This window comes from Myotis nattereri, assembly GCF_964212035.1.
Source record: "Myotis nattereri genome assembly, chromosome: 19".
In the NCBI taxonomy this organism is placed as follows: Eukaryota; Metazoa; Chordata; class Mammalia; order Chiroptera; family Vespertilionidae; genus Myotis; species Myotis nattereri.
This window is the reverse complement of record NC_138095.1, coordinates 23,879,167-23,899,075: the sequence shown is the minus strand read 5'-3', so window position 1 is coordinate 23,899,075 and position 19,909 is coordinate 23,879,167. Positions and strand designations below refer to the sequence as shown.

The 19,909-nt window shown below is 55.8% G+C and overlaps 1 protein-coding gene across 1 annotated transcript in view; it reads left to right on the top strand.

Moving 5' to 3' along the window:
• Window positions 1-12,440, top strand: part of MN1 (MN1 proto-oncogene, transcriptional regulator) — a gene marked incomplete at its 5' end in the record, with an annotated part of 39,296 nt that extends 26,856 nt beyond the window's left edge. The window contains one exon of the mRNA XM_081113956.1: window positions 11,689-12,440. Coding sequence (XP_080970082.1) covers window positions 11,689-11,870 — 182 coding nt within the window. The 3' untranslated portion in view covers window positions 11,871-12,440. The remainder of the gene's footprint in view (window positions 1-11,688) is intronic.
• Between the last annotated feature and the right edge of the window lie 7,469 nt (window positions 12,441-19,909).

The following is a 19,909-nucleotide window of genomic DNA, read 5'->3' as shown; positions in this document are numbered from 1 at the left end:
CTCCCCAAGGCGGAGAGCGCTGGGGAGGGCCAGGCGAGAGCTCCCACACAGCCCCTCTCCCCCGTCCTTATTCTATCAGAGATCCCTCAGCTACGGTACTGGGCTTGGTTTTTCTAGCAGGTAGCTGGGCACTGTTTTGTCCCACAGCCTTTCTGGAATATTCCAACAGTGGACCTCCAGAAATGATATCCTGGGTGTCTTATTTTCTCCCCATTGTTCAAACCCCAACAACACCATTTCCCAGCCGTGAGATTTTTTTGGTCAAATCACTTCCTTTCTCTGAGCCTCGGTTTTTCTCATCTGTAAAATGGGGATAACGTTGGCCATGCAATGAGTTAATGCTGGGTCGGCGAACTTTCTCTTTAAAGGCTCAGATGAGAACTATTTTGGGTTTTTCAGGCCATCAGATCTCTGTCGCATTTCCTTACCTGCCCTTGTCATGGGAAAGTTTCTGCGATGTACAGAGGAGTGGGTGTGGCTGCGTACTGTGAGCCGTTATGGAGCCTGGCATTGGGATTTCATGTTTTCACTAGTCATGAAATACCCTTTTTATTTTTTTCAATCGTTCAAAATCTAAAAACGAAATTCTTAGTTCACAGGCTGCAAAAACAACACACCCCAAAACCAAAGCTCCGGGGGCCGGGCTGTATGTCATTGGCCGACCCTCGAGTTCATACGTGGAAAGTGCTTAGCACCGGGCTTGGCACAGAGAAACTGGTCAATAAATGGAACGGACGATGATTATGTTCTGGACTTGGCACTCCTGTTATTGGTATATTTAAGAGCAGGTTAAAACCGGTGTGCACCGTGGGGTTTGGGTGGTGATGATAATCACCCCTTTTGACTGTTGATTCCGCAGCATCGGTCCATGTTTTAGGTATGTGTTCTTTGTCCAAGGCAGGACCCACTGCCCGCATGGCAGGGACACCGAGGCCCAGAGAGGGAAAGTGCCTTGTCCAAGGTCACACAGCTGGGAAAAGGCAAAGGTGGGAGCAGAACCCACGTGGTTCTCTGCCTGTCTGAGAGGGCCTCAGGGTCTCTTCCGGCCATTGATGTGTGGGAAAGCTTGCTGTCTCGGACCCTGAGACTCTCTCCCCGTCCTCCGTTCAGTGGTTCTGCAATCCAGGTTACACCCAGCCAACATTTTCACCACCTTGTGGCAAAGGGTGGTGGGATCTGCCCACTGTGCTGGCCAGAGCGGCGTGGGGGGGGGAGTCTTGTAGGCTGAGGCGAGGGGTAGGGTTGGGGTGAGGACTGCGAGATCCTGTGTGATGGGTGCTGAGTGCTCTGGACGCCAGTTATCACAGAGTATGATGGTGCTTAGCGATTGTATGACCTTGGGGGGGGGGTCCCCTCGGGTCTTCGAATTTCCCTTTACTGATCGGGACAAGGGGGATCGGAACGCGTACAGTGTAGGTTGTCGTGAGAATCAAGGAAGACGCTGGTGAAAGCTGAGGCTTGGGCTGGCCAAGTAGCAGGTGATCATTACTTAGGTCTGGTTGTTGTTATTATTATTATTATTATTATTATTCTCATTGTTCTTCTTAGCCACTGATGTCCAGGCCTCCTTTTTGAAGATTGGGAACTTTGATTATCCAGAGCTTGAATCGGGGGATGCGATGGGAGAGTAGGAGGCCGGAGGCAGGAGTCTCTTGATCCTGGCCTGGCCTGGCCTGGCCTCATCGTCTGACCTCAACACGTTGAACAGAGCCTGCTGGTTGAGTTGGGGGTTTAGAGAATCAGGGGATGTGATTCCTCTATTTCTGGATGGTCTGTGAGGGGGTGTGGCCTCTCTCAGTACATTTCGAGAAGGGCCGGGGAGCAAACCTCCCAAAGGGGTCTTATTTCCTTGCTGCCTTTGAAGCCTTGAAAAGCCCCTATTCGGGTTGGTCTGGAGGCCCAGGTGATGTGGTTTGAATCTCCCTTATTCTAGTGATTTTTTTTGGGTGGGGGGGGGGGGTACGGTTAGTTCCTGCTCCCAGGAATTGATGCAGTCAGCATATTGGTTGCGGACCTACTATGTGCCAGTGGTGAATAGGGGAGACAAGGCCCCTGATTTCATGGAACTGACATTCTAGAGGCTGTGGCAGAGAGCAGGGCCGTTATGAGACGTTGCGGGTAGCACCAGGCGTGACAGTATTGAGGGGTTTGGAGAGACCTACTATGGAAGAATCCGTGAGGTGAAGGGAGACGTGACAGTCCTGGTCCAGCAAGAGGGGAGAGCCGGCAGGAGCAATGGTGACGTATGCTTCGTTGTCACACCTTCTGCAGGTGGAGAGGACTGGGTGCTGGCGTGGGCAGCCAGGCCGGAATCCTCTGATCTGCTCAGACTTCTGCCCCTGACTGAGCCTTCTCTGGCCTCAGTTTCCCCAATGTGCAGCACCAGCCAGCCCCCGGTCTTTCTAGGGTTCAGTTCTGCCTTCCTCAGAGGCCCCCAGGGACAAGGGGCTGTGATCTCTGCCACAGGAGGGCCGGCACCGGGTCTTCAGCTGCTTCTCCATACCCGAGACCCAGGCAAACCCGGAAAATCCTCCGAGAGGTGGGGTGTGGGTGTTGGAGGGTGTGTCGTGTCCTGGGTCTCGGGGAAAACTTGACAGGAGGTGAGGCTGGGTGGATTTAGACATGTGCCCCCACCCCTGTGCCCACCTCTTCCTACCCCCCTGCCTGTGAACTGGGGCTAAGAGATTAGAAGCTTTCCGCCAAGGTGACTGTGAGGCCTTAGTGAGTTTAAAAGGATGAACGCGTGATAGGCGTTCGCCCTGACTGCTGTCTGTGGCTGCTAATACGATCACATGTCTTTCTCCCAGCAGCCCTTCCCAGCAGGTGTCTGGTCTCCTCTCACAGATGGGGAAACCGAGATGCGTAGATCAAATGACTGGCCCTCAGCCCTCCCGCTCACTGTGGGATGACCTGGGACGCGTCTCGGTTCCCCTTTGTGCCTCGGTTTCCCCACCTGTAACTTCAGAGAGGAGCTCGTTGATGTTAACGCCCAGGGCCCGATGGTGACGTCCATTGTGCAGGAGTTGGGGCCAAGTTTTCTTGGGGGCCAAGTTCCAGGCATCTGACTTGAAAGCTGCCAGGGAGGAAGGGCTGGCCCAGTTTGAACAGAGCTCAGAGCACCGTTCCTGTGGGGGTGGGACTGCGATCCCATCACCGGCTTCAATTGCAGAGCACGGGGCGCCTGTGTCCACAGAGGGGGTGTGTTTCTCAGCCAGGTGTCCTGCACCAAAGCCCGAATGGATCAGGTGCAAACCTCCTGTCAATTTTGACAGACTCTCGAGGTAGCTCCTCTGCTCAAAAGCCTTCATTGCCCCCCTCCCCTTTGCTCAGAGGAACAAAGCTCACCTCCTCCCTGGGCCCTCAGTCCCTCATGGCTGATTCCGTTTGAGCTGTGCAGCCTCCTCCTCCTCCGTGTCCGCGCAGGCCCCAAGTCAGGATCCCTGGGCTGGCCCCCTGGTCACACGGGCGCTTGGAGCAACCGTCTGCTTCTCCCCTTGTAAAGCGCTGGACTCATCTTTCTGCACCCCCTCCCCTAGCATGTCCTCTACTCTGCAAAGTCTTCCTGGACCCGCCTGTCCCCTGGGTCCCACCCCATAACAAAGAAACAGAATTTCCGGAGGATGAGGCCCAGAAATCAGGATTTTAAAAGGATTCCCAGGTGATTCTAACGTGCAGCCAAGGTTGAGAACCGCTGGTGTTAAAGGGTCACGGCATTAGGAAGGTTGAGAACCACTGCCCTAGAGGCTGCCCCCCGCCCAGGTGTGAGGAATGATGGTCACTGGCGACTGAGCCTCACCTGGGTACCAGGCATGGCATCCCCTCCCTGCAAGGCGGGAGTAACAGTCCCCACCTCCATAGAGCACGCCTGGCCCCCGCAAAGCCCTTTCTGACCGATGTGGCGAGATCTGGGAAACTGCCTGGGCACGCAGGCCACTCAGCCCCCTGATCCCCGCAGGAGAAGGTCACAAAGGTCGCGCAGAACCGCGGGTGGGTGGGCAGGGCAGGTGTGCCCAAGAGCCTCCACCCAAAGCGTCGGCACTTCCAAAACTTATTTTTTAAAAGTCCGACTTGGCACTGAGTCTGGTCTGTCCCCCAATGGGCTGGAAGCAATGAGGTTCTAATTCTGCAGAAATGCGTCTGTATATTTGTCTGATTTTATAAAAGTGATTGTTGAGTGGCTCAGCGCGTGACAGGCAGAGTGAGTGCCGGGAGCTCAGGGAGGTGCAGGCCCTGGTGTTAGGTTGTTAGGGGCTCAGAGAGGGACAGTGCTCTTCCCAGGGTTACCCAGCGGTGGGTCCAATGCCGTGGGGTGAATTGTGGGTAAGAAGGTGAGAAGACACAGAGTGGGAGGGGCTATGCTAGAGACAGGGATGGAGAGAACCACAAACATAAGAATCATGCGAGTATTATACTATATCTTGGGGCGTCCTTGGTGCCTGAAAGAGTGCTAAGAGCTTTGCTTACATTATCACCGGACCTTTCCGGTGGCCTGTGAGAAACAGACTTCTTCACACCCATTGCATGGATGAGAAGACTGAGGTTGGGGAAGTTAATGTCCCCAGAGCTGGGGCTGAATCCCGGTGCTCGGGACTCGCCGTGCAATGCTCTCTCTGCACAAGCACCACTGTGGGCACAGTCAGGAGGAAGGGGCTGGCTGAGGGGTCTGTCCCCAGCCCCCCAGTCTGTCACATCTCAGCAGCAGGCAGGCCGGGAGTGGCCCGGGGGGTGCGCAGGGCTGCATCTGTCACAGGTCACTGGCCACGTGGCTGGAGGCAGCAGGAGAAGGAGTCCAGTCACGCTCAGGCCGGGGAGAGGGGCCTGCCCCGTCCCTCCCGTGGACTCTGGTCCTCGTACGCTGCCCCGCGTGTCTCCTCCTTCAGGGCTGGGGGAGGCTCGGCATCCGGCCCCGCTCCGCACCCCCGTCCACTCCCGCTCTCGGCAGCCCGGCTCCAGGACGCCCTTGCTGCTTCGCCTCAGTGGAGCCCTCAGCCAGCTCTCCATCTAAGTGACAGCTGCCCTCAGCCAAGTCAACTCCAATTAATTCCCGAAGCTTCCGGGAGCCTGGCTGAGCCTCGCACAGACGGAGCTGCCCTAGTGCTGGCTGGCGGGAGGCGCCTCCTTCAAACCCCGGTGCAGCCCAGGAACGCGGGGTCTCATGGGCCCCTTCCGATCATTGATGGGGCCTCAGTTTACCGTCCTGTAAAATGAGTTGGAGTGTGGGGCCCTCTCTCCCTGGGTGTTGGGGGCATCTGATGAGATGGAGCGAAGCTTGACCTGTACGGAGCCCAAGGTCGGTGTTCGCGGTGACATCCCTGGAGCTGGCCGGTGGACATGTGGTCAGTTTCCTTGTTCCGTTTCTCGGTTGTCATGGCGACACCATTGCTTGGCGTTGATGGGTGGGCACAGAAGGGGCGGGGGATGCGGATGGAAAGCTGGGCTTGAGGAGTGGCCAGTCCCCAGGCCCCTATGAGGTGGCCAGGTGGAGTGTCACTCAGGCTGCTGGCCCTTGGTCCCTGATCCTTGGAATTCGGGTGCTGGTTCCTGGGGCTCAGGTGAAGGCATCTTAGTGTCCCTGGTTTTGGAAGGTCCTCCCCCCGCCCCCATCTCCTCTCTACATCAAATGTAAAATCTCATCACCCCCATGGATAGAAAGCTTCAGGGGGGGTCGTACATCCATCCACCCCCAGTCACTTGGGAGAGGACCAAATAGGCCCAGAGAGGGGGAGTGACTTGCTCAAGGTCACACAGCTGCCAGGAGGGAGTGTCATCCACTTCTACAGGCGGGGACATCGAGGCTCAGCAGCTTGCATTTGCCCAAGGTCACGGAGCTGGTGACGGGTAGGGTTGAGATTCAGACGGAGGCGGGATTTGAATCAAGACTTCCGAGTGCAGAGCAGGGCCCCCCAAAAGCTGCCGAGTGTGGGGGAGGAGTGGAGCGGGGGTTTGGGTTTGCTGCTCCTCTGGGTGGTTGGTGGCTGTGTAGACCCTCTCGATGCCGCCTGATGTGTAGCTTAGCTTTTCGTTCCTGCCCCTGAGCCTGGAGGGAACGGGTCCCCATCCCCCACGTGGCCCAGGGAGGGTCCTCCCGGGGGTCGTGCATTCTGGGTGCCACGCCCAGCCCTTTCTTGGAGACGGGGAATAGGAACCATGAGAGTCTGGCGACAGGGATGTGTCTGAGGGACCTGAGGGGCTCCCGGGCTGCGGGACAAAGGTGCCGAGAGGACGTGGCTCAGCCTTGCGGCTCCCAGGCCCGCCTCTGCTTCTAGGCCCAGGGGCCCAGCCCCCCAGCTGAGTGGCAGCTGTCACAGATACCAGCGTCTCCCCCGGTCAGGTCCAAATAAAGGAAAAACCAAAATACATTTGCCTTTGTCGGAATCCTGCGAGGGTGAGTGGGGCGAGAGTCATTCGCTATTGTGCTCTGGGGCCCACACGGCTCCTTACATAAGCTTGGAGTTAAAAATACCCCTGGAATTCTAATTCTCCTGCTCTGCCTGGGGTTGCACCCTGGCCCCCCACCCGCCCAGGCTCCGAGGGCAGGGGGTGGGGCGGGCCTCTGGGACCCGTGGTGGAGGCGCAGAAACTCCCAGTAGCTCAGGCTGCCTTCAAAGCCCCAGGCTGTTCGACAACAGTGAGTGTAATAATCCCGAAAGCAGCAAAGCTTTTCTGGGGCTCATTGCAGGCTAAGTCTTCACCCACATTATCTCATTTAATCCTTCAACAGCCCAGGAAGTAGGTTCCCATTGAAAGCCTGAGTCAACACCTTGCCCAGCGCCCCCCCCCGCCCCCCCCCCGGGATTAGCACCCAGGGAATCGTTGGCCCGGTGCTCGCTGGAGCCCACTTTTGACTTCCACCGCCTCCACTCTTCCCTCTGGTGAGTTGGGGACAGGAGGAAGCCGGGCAGAAGTCCCCTTTCTGAGGGTTTGAGGATGAAGCAATGGCTGCAAATCCCAGAGGCACTATTGTCAGCCAGGGGGGCGAGCAGCTGCCCCCCACGGGTTCACCACGCCTGAGCACGCGGCTCACCCACATGGGAACTCGGTCCCAGGAATATTGAATACAGAGCCAGGTGGTGACGGGCCTGTTTTGCGGACTCGAAAAAAGAGCCCTAGCCGGTTTGGCTCAGTGGGTAGAGCGTCGGCCTGCAGACCGGGTTCGATTCCGGTCCAGGGCATGCACCTCGGTTGCAGGCTCCTCCCTGGCCCGGGCCCTATCGGATGTGTTTCTCTCACTTGATATTTCTTTCTGTCTTTCCCGCTCTCTTCCACTCTCTGTAAAAAAAATCAACAGAACAATATCTTTGGGTGAGGGTTAAAAAATATATAAAAGAGAGGAAACTTGGCCTCCTCGGTGGGCGGCATCTCCAGATGGAAATGAACGAGGAGGTGTTCCCAGGTAAACACATACAGTCTGTCCCTTCTGCCTTGACCCCGGCATGGCCAGCAGAAGGTCACGGAGCCGGCCCTGTGGGTCCCCACTCTGGGCTTCCAGCGCCGGCAGGAGCGCGCTCTGTGCTGGGCGTCGCTCAGAGCCCTGTCCTGGGATCGTTTCACCTGATCCTCCTACCTGCCTCCAGGACCGCCCGTCCTGTTACGTCCCCCGTTTTCTCGGACGGAGACCCCGAGAGCCCGGATGATGTGAGCCGAGTCCTGGGCCCCGCAGACGGCCGGCGCCCTCCCTCCGTGGTGAGGCCTGAGAGAGGACCGGGACCGCATTCCTTATTCATGCGCTCGCCTTTTTGGCACGGGCTGACCTCCCTTTCCTGGAAGCCACTGTCCCCCGCTGTGGATGGAGAGCGCGGGAGACAAGATCCGAAGCAGGTCTCATGATGGGAGCGGAACAGGGGGAGCAGGAGGCGGCCGGTACCTCCATCGTGTGACATCAAGTCGGTGGCAGAAATGACAGAAAGGAATTGTGTTGTTCGGCGAGGGGGTGGGTGCTGGGCAGGGGCTGGATGGATCAGCGAGGACTTGTGCACGTGAAGAAAGTATAGGAAGGGCCTTGGAGGGGAGGGAGAGCAGGGCATCCCGGCTCCAGGCCCTGCCCCTGTGTGGTGACTGATGGGGCCCCTTCTGGCCAATGGGAAGGTGTCCTTAAAACTGTCCCAGAGTCCTTCCTTGCTGGGCAGGCACTCCATCCTGTGAATCGGAAGCCCCTCGCCTCGCCCTGTGCTGCTGCATGGGTGAGGCACAGTCTGAGTTGATGACAGCCCTGCTTCCCTCTGGGACTGCCCCCTGCTCCCTGCCCCCCACCCCCCACATGCACAGCATCACCGGCTTTTTGATGGTCTCCCCCAGCTGCTCCACACAGGGCCGGCCAGGAATCACCACCCTAAGTCACAGAGGCGGAAAATGAGGCCCTGCAGCTAGGGACCAGCTGCCCAGGTCTGGGGGGATCCAGGAGTCCACCTTGGCCCCACCGCTAGGAGTCCTGGGCCAAAAAGGAGAGGGCAGGTCTCCTAGGGGGTAACCTGGCCCTGGATGAGCCCTGGACACTCCCTGCCCCATGGAGCCTCAGTCTTTCCACCTGTCAAGTGGGGATGAAGGTTCTTCAGAGTCAGCGCACAGGCCCCCGCTGAGTGCCGGCGGTGCCTGGGCTGCTGTGCTGCTGTGCGGAACATACCAAGGCCGCCCCTCCCCCAGGCAGCCAGTCTGATGGGGGAGGCTGACAGCTAACACGTGGGAAACACGACAACACCCTTCAGGTTCCACGGTGTCTGCCTGTGCCAGCGCCGAGCAATCCTGGGGGCGGTTTATCTCTGGGTCCTGGCGTGGGGGCCGGCGTGCCTGCCGCCCCAGGAGCAGGGATGAGGGCCTCTCGGAGCCGGGGCAGGCCCCGACTTGAGGCGGCTTCTGCAGGACTTGATTTATCGGCAGCCACTCGGCAGCCCGGGGGAGCCGCGGGCCCAGGGCGTGTTGGGTCCCCCCAGCTGGAATGAATCCGGCGGGAGGATGCGTTGGGTCATGCTTGGGTTGTCAAGAACCGAAGAATAATATTCCCTCTTCAAAATATTCCCCGTGGATACCACACTCCCTCGTCCATCCCAGGCAGAAGCTAGGGAATCCTACGCCAGTGCTCTGTAACATCAGGCAAGCCCCTCACCCTCTCTGAGCCCCAGGGACCCTCCTCTGAAGTGGGGAACAGGGTCACCCAGCTGCTGGGCTTGCTCGGGGATGGGATTGGATAGTCCATGAAAGGGCTCCGCGGTGCACTGATAACCTCCACCCTGTGTGAGAAGAGCAACCGTCTCGGGTGTTGGCGTCTGGCTGCCTCTGTAAGTTGGGAACAGAGCATCTTGAGAAAGTTTGGCCATTCCGGTCCATCTGGAACCGTCACTCAGCAAACCCTGGTGGCAGAGGCGTCACCTTGTAGCTCAGGAAATGCCGATGCTGCAGCCACTGAGCCAGGGAACCAGGTGACAGGAGCTTGGGTGTGTGGGTCTTGTCTTTCTTGGGCGGTGCCAACATTGGCAAGAGGCCTTGGTTTCCTGCCTAGGAAATGGGCACACGCTTTGCTGTGTCGGCTCCTGGAGATGATGTGTGTAAAGAGAAGTGAGGAGCCCCTCTTGGAATCGCTCTCTTTGGCAGATGCCAGCCCTCTTGCCAATCCAGATCTTGCAGTGCTGGGAACAGAACTCCTCTTGGGGGTGCTGAGCAGTGGAGTCACTGGGTGTATAGACAGCGTGGGCCCCAGGGCAGAAGTGTGAAGGCTGTACGCACCCATCGCTAGAACCCAGGGCTCGCTCACTGTGTGCAGGGGAGCCTGAATCGGAGGCCACTCGCTTCCGGCTCACCTTCTCCCCAGGAAGCCTGGCTCTGGCGTTCGCGGCCTCCAGCCTCACCGCCACTAACCAGGCTCACAACCTGAGCGTCTCCTTCCGGGAAAGGGGGCGAAGACTCCAATTTCATGGACAGGAGCGTGTCCATCTGGCCATTGCCAAGGAGGGGAACGAGGCTTGGGGGCTTCTAGATGGGTGCAAGGACCCCTGGCCTTCTGACCTTCCCCAGAGACGAATGACAGTCCCAGGAGCCCTGTGTGGGGATCTCTCTGCATACCAGGCGATGACAAGGCCCCAAGGGCGATGATGTCACCCCCCCATTCAGCAACCAGGAACTGAGGCTGGGACAGGGAAAGTGGCAGATGCCTCCGCACGGCACGCGGCGGTGGGACTGGGACTCTAGCCCCCAGCCTGTGACTCCACAGTGACTGTGCTATGACGCCGGCTCCTCAGGGGGAGGCTGACAACAGCGTCTGCCCCATTTCCTGCTGGACCCGCAGGGCTAGCGCACACCTGGCCCCTGGTCGGAACTCCACAAAGGCCCGTGAATGGAATGAATGAGGGAAGCAGCCAAGGAGAGTACTTCCTCTCCAGCCCCAGCTCCTCCCAAAGCTGGGTGTCTCTAGGGCTCTAGGGTGGGGGCCCAGACCCAGTTAGTCACAGCCTGGCCCTGGCTGCCTGGGCCCGTCCCTCTGGGAGGATTTTCTCAGCTCCCGAGGGAGGCCTCACTCTTAATCCCAGAAGGCGAGATGGGCGAGGTGACTCCGGCCTGGCGGGGCCTGCACAGTGTGCCGAGGAGGGCGGGTAGGTTACGGAGTTCAGTATCTGGGTGTGCTCTCTCGGCCCATCGTGGGCCCCCAATCCCAGCTTTTCTCATGTCTGCTGAATCAGAAATTCACCTTCGGGGCTGTGTGACCTTGGGAAGGTCACCTCTCCTCTGAGATTCAGGCTGTCTAAAAGGGGAATAATGAGAATAGTCATCCATGTACAGTATGTCTCAGGATAGAACCATTGGTCACCGGGGGGCAGTAAGTTAGCAGTCCTCCATAAGGACTGCTCTATTCCTTCCCTGCCTCAGAACTCTGAGTTCTTGTGCTCTTTGAGTCTAATTCAGACTAAGGTGTGAATGGTTGTCAAACAACCTTTCCCTCCAGTGTGTCTAATCCAGACATCACTAGGACCTGTGATGTTTCTGGTGCTGTGTGACCGAGTGAGAAGGAAATGGAAGGGATTTTTTTTTGCTAAGCATGTAGGGAGGAATAGACTCCCTCACCCTTATCACCCAAAGTCCCTTTATACGGCAGTTGAAGATGGGCAAAGGGCATTGGTCTGGTTGGGGGAATCCAGACTTTCAGTCTTCACTGCACTGAGCAGTTTGGCACCTTGTCAAGGAAGTTCCAGCACATAGTAGACCCTTAGCAAATGTCTTTCTGGAAGATGACGAGAGAATGGGCTGTGGTCTGGACCTGGACAGTCTTCCCTAGCACCCTTTCACTGCATCTGACGAACTCCTACACATCCTCCAATGCCCAGCTTAGATGCCCCTCCTCTAGGAAACCTTCCCAACTTGGTTCCGGTCCAGCTAATCTTTTGGGAACTCTAGTTCAACAGAGATGAGCAAACCCCCAGTCTATCCTTTCCAACCATCCTATTTCCCAAGGGTGTACAATGGCGATCCAACAGGAGGACTTTGCTGGCTGAGGCCTCACAGCCAAATCCGAGGCAAGAGCAGGGGCATTTTAACCAGACGTCGTCTTCAGATCTCTGCAGAATGCCTTCAGGCACGACAGGAGGGCATGCATGCTGCCTCTCTCCTCATGCCTCTCCCACGCTGCCCGCCCGCCCCCCTCCCCCAGGGCCTCCTACGGAGCTGAGCGTGCTGCTAACCTCTCTCTTCCTTCTTTCTCCACAGCCCACGACCTCCCTGCGAACAAGGCCTCCGCAGCCCAGCCCGGCAGCCATTTGCAGTGCCTGTCTGTCCACTGCACAGACGACGTGGGCGATGCCAAGGCCCGAGCCTCCGTGCCCACCTGGCGGTCCCTGCACTCTGATATTTCCAACAGATTCGGGACATTCGTGGCCGCCCTAACTTGAATCGACAAGGATGCCCCCTCCCCCCGCCAGGCCCTGCCCTGCCCTCTCCCCCCTCTCCTCCCCCTGAACCCCACCCCCACCCCTCCCCTCCCCTCTAAGAATTGGAGAGGGCCACTATTGCCGAGTGAACGAATTATTTTCTAGATTGGTACCTGCGTAGTGGCGTATGGACCGGAAAGGGTTAATTTAAAGGGAAAAAAAGAACCACCTCACACATTTTTTTTTTTTAAAAAAGAGAAACTGTCTGCCACAGTATGTTACCAGTGTTAAATTAACCCTTCTGCAGTTAGCAAACTTTTGCTTAAGCCTTTTCCTTGCTTAGATAATTCCCGTTTTCCTGTCATCTTGGCGTACGGTTTTTAGATGACCCCTCCCTTTGTTTTATTTCCACGCTGCTGTATGTCCAAGTATTGTTATTTCATAATAAGACAAGAGTCGCTTTCCTTTTTAATTCTCTTTTATTCTCGTTCTTCCCCCCGCACCTCCGCCTCCCCCCCCCCCTTTATTTTTTTTTCCATTTTTTTTTTTTTTTTTTGCTTTGTTCACTGCTTATTAAAATGGAAATCCTGGAGAAGAGTAGTCCTGGAATATTGCCGGGTGAAAGTCAAATTGTCATCACAATATTATATATTGACATCCAACTGTCATCAGTCAGGCAGGAGCCAAACAATGAATGTGCCCCCCTTAGGTATTCCACCGGGGATTTTGTTTTGTCTGTTCCCTAAGAAGAGAGAGAGAGAGAGAGAGAGAGAGAGAGAGAGAGAGAGAGAGAGAGAGAGAGAGAGGTTTTCTTCCCTGCAAACACACGCCCAGCTTTCTGCTGGAGGCCGCCCCTCTCTGCACCGAGGCGATGACGTGGCCAGCCCGCTCTGCTCTGCGGGAAGGACTCAGAATGCTTGACAGCGGCGTTTTTTTCTCCTTTTCTGGGCCTCTCCACAAATGCCCGGGCTCCGAATTTTCACGCTATGCTGAGCAGCCATGGGGGGTGGGGGCCTTCGAGCCTGCAGAGTCTCTGGGGTGGGGGGCTCCGGCCTCCAGCTCTGCTGCAGCCAGGCCGCTGGGGCTTGGGCGCTGGAGTTGGGGGCGAATCAATGCTGAGCCTTTGACCTTTGGTGACAGCTGTTCCCAGCCAGGCAGCCCTAGGGAAAGAGGGGGGGGGCCTGGGTGTACCTCTCCCCCCACCTGTTCTCATGGGTCCCCACTCTGATCTGTTTTACCACCTCCAACCTGGGCAACCCCCCATCTATGGAAAGGAGGAGGGAGCCCCAGGCTCAGCTTGCTGAGCCCCCCTCTCCAAGCCTGGGAATTTTTTTGTTGGTTTTTTTTTGTTTGCTGGGTTTTGCAGGCTGCTGGGGGTCAGAGGGAGGACAAAGGGAATATAACTCATGATGTGGATACCTGGGTCTTGTTTTTTGAACCCTGGAATTCCACGCCCCCCCCCCTTTGACTTAATCTCACTCTATTGCAAAATCAGAGCCACATCCCATGTGTCTCATGGAGAATTAACTTTCTGAGAAGTGATGAGGGGGGCTGGGCGAGTGGGGCTCCTGGACCCCGCAAGGCATGCTCCCTGGTCCTCCCTGAGTGTGGTCACAGAGGCTCAGGGTGACAGGAGCAGGCACCTTGGGGTGCTGTTGATGCTTCTGAGGGTCTTGAATGACCTGGGGGGATGGGGTGTCACTGAGATTCCAAGGTGGGTCAGATAGGAAGTGACCAATAGGAATGGTATCATTCCACCCAAATCGGCGGCCCATATTTTACTGGTTTTTGTTAACGACCATTCCCCATTTTGAGCCTCATCTCATCTCCCCTTTTGCCCTCCCCCTCCCCCCAGGTCCCCAGAGTTTGCAGACCTGGCTATTTTTTAGCAAGTGACCTGAAGGCTTTGGGCTCACCATACAACACCCACATTGTTTATTTCAAAAAACTTTTCAGCCAAGGGAGGGGAGAAGAGCCTCCAGAAAAATCTTGCTCTTTCCATAACACCCCCCTTCCCCCGCCCCCGCTCCTCTCCTTCTGCTGGCCTTTTGGCTCGGGTCGGAGTCTGGACAGTGCAAGGTCCTGGCCTGGCCTGGACAGTGTGACCAGGGGCCGACCCCCCGCCCACAGAGGGCAGGCCGAAGCAGGCGGAGTGAAGTTATCAGAAGAAGGTGTGTGACTTGATTCAGGTCAAAAGGAGAGAGAAGGGGGGAGACGTCCACCCCCTCCCCCCGCCCCCCGCCCCGCTGCCGCTGGCTGCAGGGGAATCAGAGCAAAACCCCACGCCCCCTCCCATCCCGCCGTGTACAGCTGTTTGAGCGCTTCATCATTTTATTTTTTTTAAAAAAACAGGAATGATTTCTCCTCCATTGCTTAAGGCCGGGGAGCCAAGCGTCTTGACTTCTGTCTTTTTGACTTTCCCAGCGTCGAGTCCATCGGCACTTGGCCATGAGCTCGCGGTCTTCGCAACCTCAGAAACCCCTGAAGTTTAAAACTTTCTCGCTCCCCCCGCCCCGGACCCCAGAATGGAACAGCTTTAAAAATAGCCTTAAGCAAAAGGATGTTATTTCATTAAATTTGGTTAAATGGAAAAGAATAAAAGCAAATTAAAAACACACCCAGCCCAGGAGATTCCAAACACTGGTAATTGGTACTGCATAGCAAAACTCTTCGGGAAAAGAAAATGAAAACGTTATTGCACATGTAAAATATGAAAACTTAACTCTGCTGTGTGTTAGGCAATCCTGTAATCTTTTTTGACTCTTAAGAAGAAATTCATTTCTGAAATGCTTGGTTGGAAGACTGTGACAATAGCTCATGAAATTGAGTGTTATTTTTTTCTTTCTTTTTTTAAAAAAAAATATGTAAAGTGCAGTCTTCTGTATTCATGCATATTGTATATACCTGTATATGTTTTCCTGAGCAGCTAAATAACAATAAATATGACGTTAATGGTGACTGTGGTACGTTTGTGGGTGGGGCTTGCCTTATTTGCTCCCCCCCCACACACACACCTCCCCTTTGCCTGTAGGTCTCTTCAAATTACCTGGGGGATGAGAGCGTAGGTCTGGATGCCATCCTGTGTGTGTGCACACATGTGTGTGAGTGGACATGTGTGTGGTGATGCGAGGCTAAGGTGGGTCATCTCAGAATGTCTCCGCTCAGCGCTATTGACATTTGGTTGGGGGACCCTTTGTGGTGGGGGCTGCGCTGTAGGGTGTTGATCAGCATCCTTGGCCTGGCGATGCCAGTAGCACCTCTTCCCGTCACCCCCCGACCCCCTTGTGACACCCAAAACATTGCCCGGTGTCCCTGGGAGGACAATCTGATAGAATAGTATCTGATTAATATCGGGGGGAAGGAGAATGGGGAGACCCAGGTGGCTACGCTGTGTGGTGGCTATTTTTGGAGTCTCCGAGTCCAGTTTCAGAAATCAGAAAGCTTTGTCTCTTCCTGCGAGTTACGCGGCTGCTCCGTTCCTCCGTGTGCTCATCTGTGAAATGGGTCTAGCTGGTGGAGTTGTCCTAGAAGACAGTGCAGCATGTGTGGACGCAGCAGCGTAGGAGGGCTCCGAGAGCACACGTGGTTAGCGTCGGGCATACACGGTCAGAGCCTGGCGCAGCTGACAGCGTTTGGGAGTCTGTTTCTCCTGGGTGGGTTGATGGTGCCTCTGCGTCTGGCCATGGGCCGTGGTGGACAAGTGGTTCAACCCAGGGTCCGTTTTCTTGTCTCTAAAATGGAGCAGATAACGTCTGGCTTGAAGGTCACTGTGGGCACCAGGCCTGCTTCAGCTCTTATACCTGGAAAAGCCCTGGCTGTCCCAGGGCTGGCCTTCGGGCAGTAGCTTCACTCTGACACCTGCAGCCTTAGGCTTGGGGGCATTGCAGAACCTTCGTCTACAAAGGGGAGAATGGAGGGAAAAGGAAGACACGTTAAAAGTGAGGGGAATGTGTCCCATAACGAATGGTACAAAGGATGGGAAATACGCTGAGAGATTCATGAACCCTGTGTAGGCGGCTTAGGGAAGGCTTCCTCCAGCAGGTCATGTTCGGGTGGGGTTTTGTCGGAGGAATAGGAGTTCATCCTATTCATCCCAGCATATAAATTGACTCCAATTTGGCAGCCATTGTGTTGCATTCCTTCCCTTCGGCTTTTAAAGTTCTCTTTACATGTGCCACGACGTATTCGTCAGCATAGAAAGTTTTAAGGACAACGCCTCTATATTCACTTTAATTTGGAAGAGCTTAAGAGTCTCTTTAACCTTTAAAGGTCTCCTGCTCAGAGGGACAGTGGTATATGATCATGTTCTGTACCCAAGGAAGGGAAGGAAAGTGAGAGAGTGATGAGCAGCGGGGATGGGCATTGGGGAGACTTGAGGTTGGTGTGAAATGAATGGATGAGTGAGTGAGTGAATTCATGTCTCAGAGGATCAAGAACCGAAAGGCCCACATGACATGGGCCCATAACATCGGGATGGATATTGGTACTGGGGGCGGGGGGGGAGGGCGGGGAAGGAGGGAGGGCCGGGGCAGGGGCTCCCGCAGCAGGCTGGTACATCTTTCTAGGCTGGCCTTCCCATGTTGGCAGAGAAACCCCATCTTTGCCAGATGTCCGCCCTCAGCATGGCTGCCTCCTTCTCGGGCACCAACAACGCTGGAGGCCTGAGAGGCTGCCTCCTGGGAGGGGATGGAGGCGGAGTTAGAGCAGCGGTTCTCAACCTGTGGGTCGCGACCCCTTTGGCGGTCGAACGACCCTTTCACAGGGGTCGCCTAAGACCATCCTGCATATCAGATATTGACATGACGAGTCATCACAGTAGCAACATGACAGTTATGAAGTAGCAACGAAAATAATTTCATGGTTGGGTCACAACATGGGGAACTGTATTTAAAGGGCCCGGAGGTTGAGAGCCACTGAGTTAGAGGGACCCTCAGCCTTCAAGAGCGAGGGGCAGGTGCAAGAAGGACACCCTATCCCACCTGCTTTGAACAAAGATTAGAAATATTCACAAGACTGGAGTAAAACATGGATTTCCCTCACTGACAAGGGGATCAGCGGGAAGGACCCCACCTGGGGCACCCCAGCTGAGTGTAGCGGAGGTAGGGCGTGTGAGAGGGATCAAACCTTTGCCCTCCAGACCAGGCTGACCTGAGCTGGCAGTGATAGGGGTGAGTGCCAAATTCTGCAATGGTAACCCAGTGTGAGAGGATGGGTTTAAGACCCTAATTCTGCAATTACAATCCTGTGGAGCTGGCCCAGGAACCTGGGGAAAAATTTTAAATTGATACAAAAATGTACATCACACCAAATTCTCCATTTTAATGACTTTAGCGTGCATACTTCGGTGGCTTTTTAGTGTATCCACAGTGTTGTGCAAACATGGATTCCTATCCAATTCCAGAACATTCTTATCACCCAAAAAAGGAACCTCGTACTGATTTTCAGTTAATCCCAGTCATCCCCCTTTTTCTGGCCCCTAACTGACTTGCCGTGGCTTTGGCCAGTCTGGACATTCCATATAAGTGGAATCATATTTATGTGGCCTTTCGTCAGACCGCTTCTACTCAGCATAATGCTTTCAGGGTTCATTCCTTTTTATGGCCGAGTGCAGTTCCATTGTTTGGATCTACCACGCTTTGTGTAGCCATTTCCCAGTGGGTGGAATTAGAGCTGTTCTCCCCTCTTGACTATCACACATAATGCTGCTTCGGAGCAGCCGTGTACGGGTTTTGGTGGGAACACGTGTTTCCAATTCTCCGGGGCGTACACACCCGGGAGTGGGATCACCTGGCCGCCCCCCGTGGCGGAACCTTTTGAGAAACCGCCATGCTCTTTTCACAGCAGCGGCCCCATTTTACATCTTGGGAGGAGTTGTTCGTTTATTTAGCCCAGTGTTCCCCACCCCCCCTTTTTTGCATGTTAAAAATGGAGGTATAATTGCTGTGACATTGAGGTGAACTGGAGTGGAGTTTGGGGGACACCCTTGCCTGTTATCAGAACCTGTGCAGCCAAGAGTTAGGATCCCTTAGTGCACACCAAGTGCTGGCCGGATACTTACCCTGCACGTTCAAGGCTCAGGAAGCTGGGGGCCAGGGTCACCCAGGAGGTGAGTGGCTGGCCGCATGCACATTTGGGGAGCTCAGAGTTTGTGGGCTGGCAGGGGGGCCACCTCCTTTTATTTTTACCTATGGTAGGGATTTGAGCAAACAGGAATAACCTCCCAGCTCCCAGCAAGGCCTGTGGCCATCTTGTTTTGTCAGGGAGAGCAGGGACCTGGGAACCTGGATCCGGCAGCCTCCCTTGATCGGCCAGGTAGGATGCCAGCCTCACTCTATGACGTGGGAGGTGCCAGGGGGAAGATAGGGGCTGGGCGGCAGATGGTCCATCAGCTTGCTGGCTGGGCGGCTGCTCTCTGAGCCTCAGTTTCCTCATCTGCAAAATGGGGCCAATTCTAGCACCCACCACACAGAGATGTAAGGCCTCAGGGAGGTAAGCGGGCTTCGCCCAGGGGCTGCTCTGAGCAAACGTTCGGCACCGGTCAGCTGCTGTGGTGGCAGAGTGAACCGTGATGTGCCTCAGTTTCTCCCGGTGCAGATGGAGGTACAGTGATAACAGGAAACACCCGTGCGATGCTCGCTCCAAGGGGCCTCAGGCGGGCGAATTATATCAACAGCTGATGAATTGTATTAATAGCTCATCATTACATTAGGAGCCTCATCGTCCAGAGAAGGAAGCTGAGATGCAGAGAGGAAAAGCCGCTTGGCCAAGGTCACCTGGGCACTTGCTGGAAGCTTCGATCGTGACAAGCACAGGGCAAGCTGGGCCTTTCGATTTGAGGGGCTGGGTCTTTCTACTCTCCCTGCTCCGTTCTGGGCCCTGTCCACAGTCCCCACCCTGTTCCCTGCCCTGGGCAGAGCCCAGCCAAACCTCCCCCATCCCTTTGGCTGGTGTTGGCTACGGAGGCAGGGAGGAGAGGCTGGGGAGGGGAGGCTTCTGATATTCCTCCTCCCTTCGCTGCCTGCACAGGTGGCTCCTGGCAGCCTCCCCTCCAGCCCTCAGGCAGGACCGGAGGGGAGATGATGGAGGCGGAACTCTTGTCCTCCAGCCCCTCCTCTTGGGGCTCCGTCCTGCATGTCTGGCCGGTGGTATGAGAGCTGGGGGCCCCACAGGGACCGCTGGGATCAATGCCACTGGGAGCTGTGGCTGCTGCTGCCTTTGTCCTCTCCATTACAGCCCCTCCCCATGCGGTGGGGGAGCCTGACCCCACCGGACTCTCAACCGCAAAAGCGCATTCTTCCCGGTGCCACCGGAGCCCCCTCCAGCTGCCCCAAGCAGCCCCCTCTCCTCCAGCTTTTGTCCCAGAGAGGACCCCTCAGGAGCTCAGAGCCCCTCAGAGGACAAAGGGCTCATTGAGGCGCCAAGGCAGGGCAGCGGGGGAGGAGAAGGGTGTAGGGCAGAGTGACTGACGATTGTGGACAAGGCTGGAGGGCCCAGGGACCAGGTTCGAATCTTGCCCTCACCACACAAACTCCGCGTGGTCCTGAGGACCCTGCCTCTGAGAGCCTCGATTTACCCATCTGTGAAATAGGGTGAGTAAGGGATGGTGAGCGCCCACAGTGGCTGGCAATTGCCTGTAACGTACATTCATAATATATAGTGTTGAATATTGTTCACATAGATCCCAAGACCACCGATGTGCATGGAAACCCCCGGGACCGGCTGTGTTTCCAAATCTGGAATTCGGGAGAATGAGAAAGGTGGGCTTATGCCGTGTGCTCAGGGGTACCCTCCAGGGGGGCTGTAATCATATATTGGAAACCATCGGCGTACTCTTGTTAGGTGGGATAAATAAAAACCTCGAGGCACACACATTTGGGAAAACACTTTCCGATGTGGGAGCCTTTTTGAATTTCAGAATTGCATGTCACAGAATGTTACCCTTCATGGATGGGATTCATTCATTCACTCAGCAAGTGTTCACTGAGCATCGACTATGTGCCAGACATGGCTTCAGGCCTGGGAGGCCCAGGGGGCTCGCACTGAGGTGTGTGGGGTGCTGT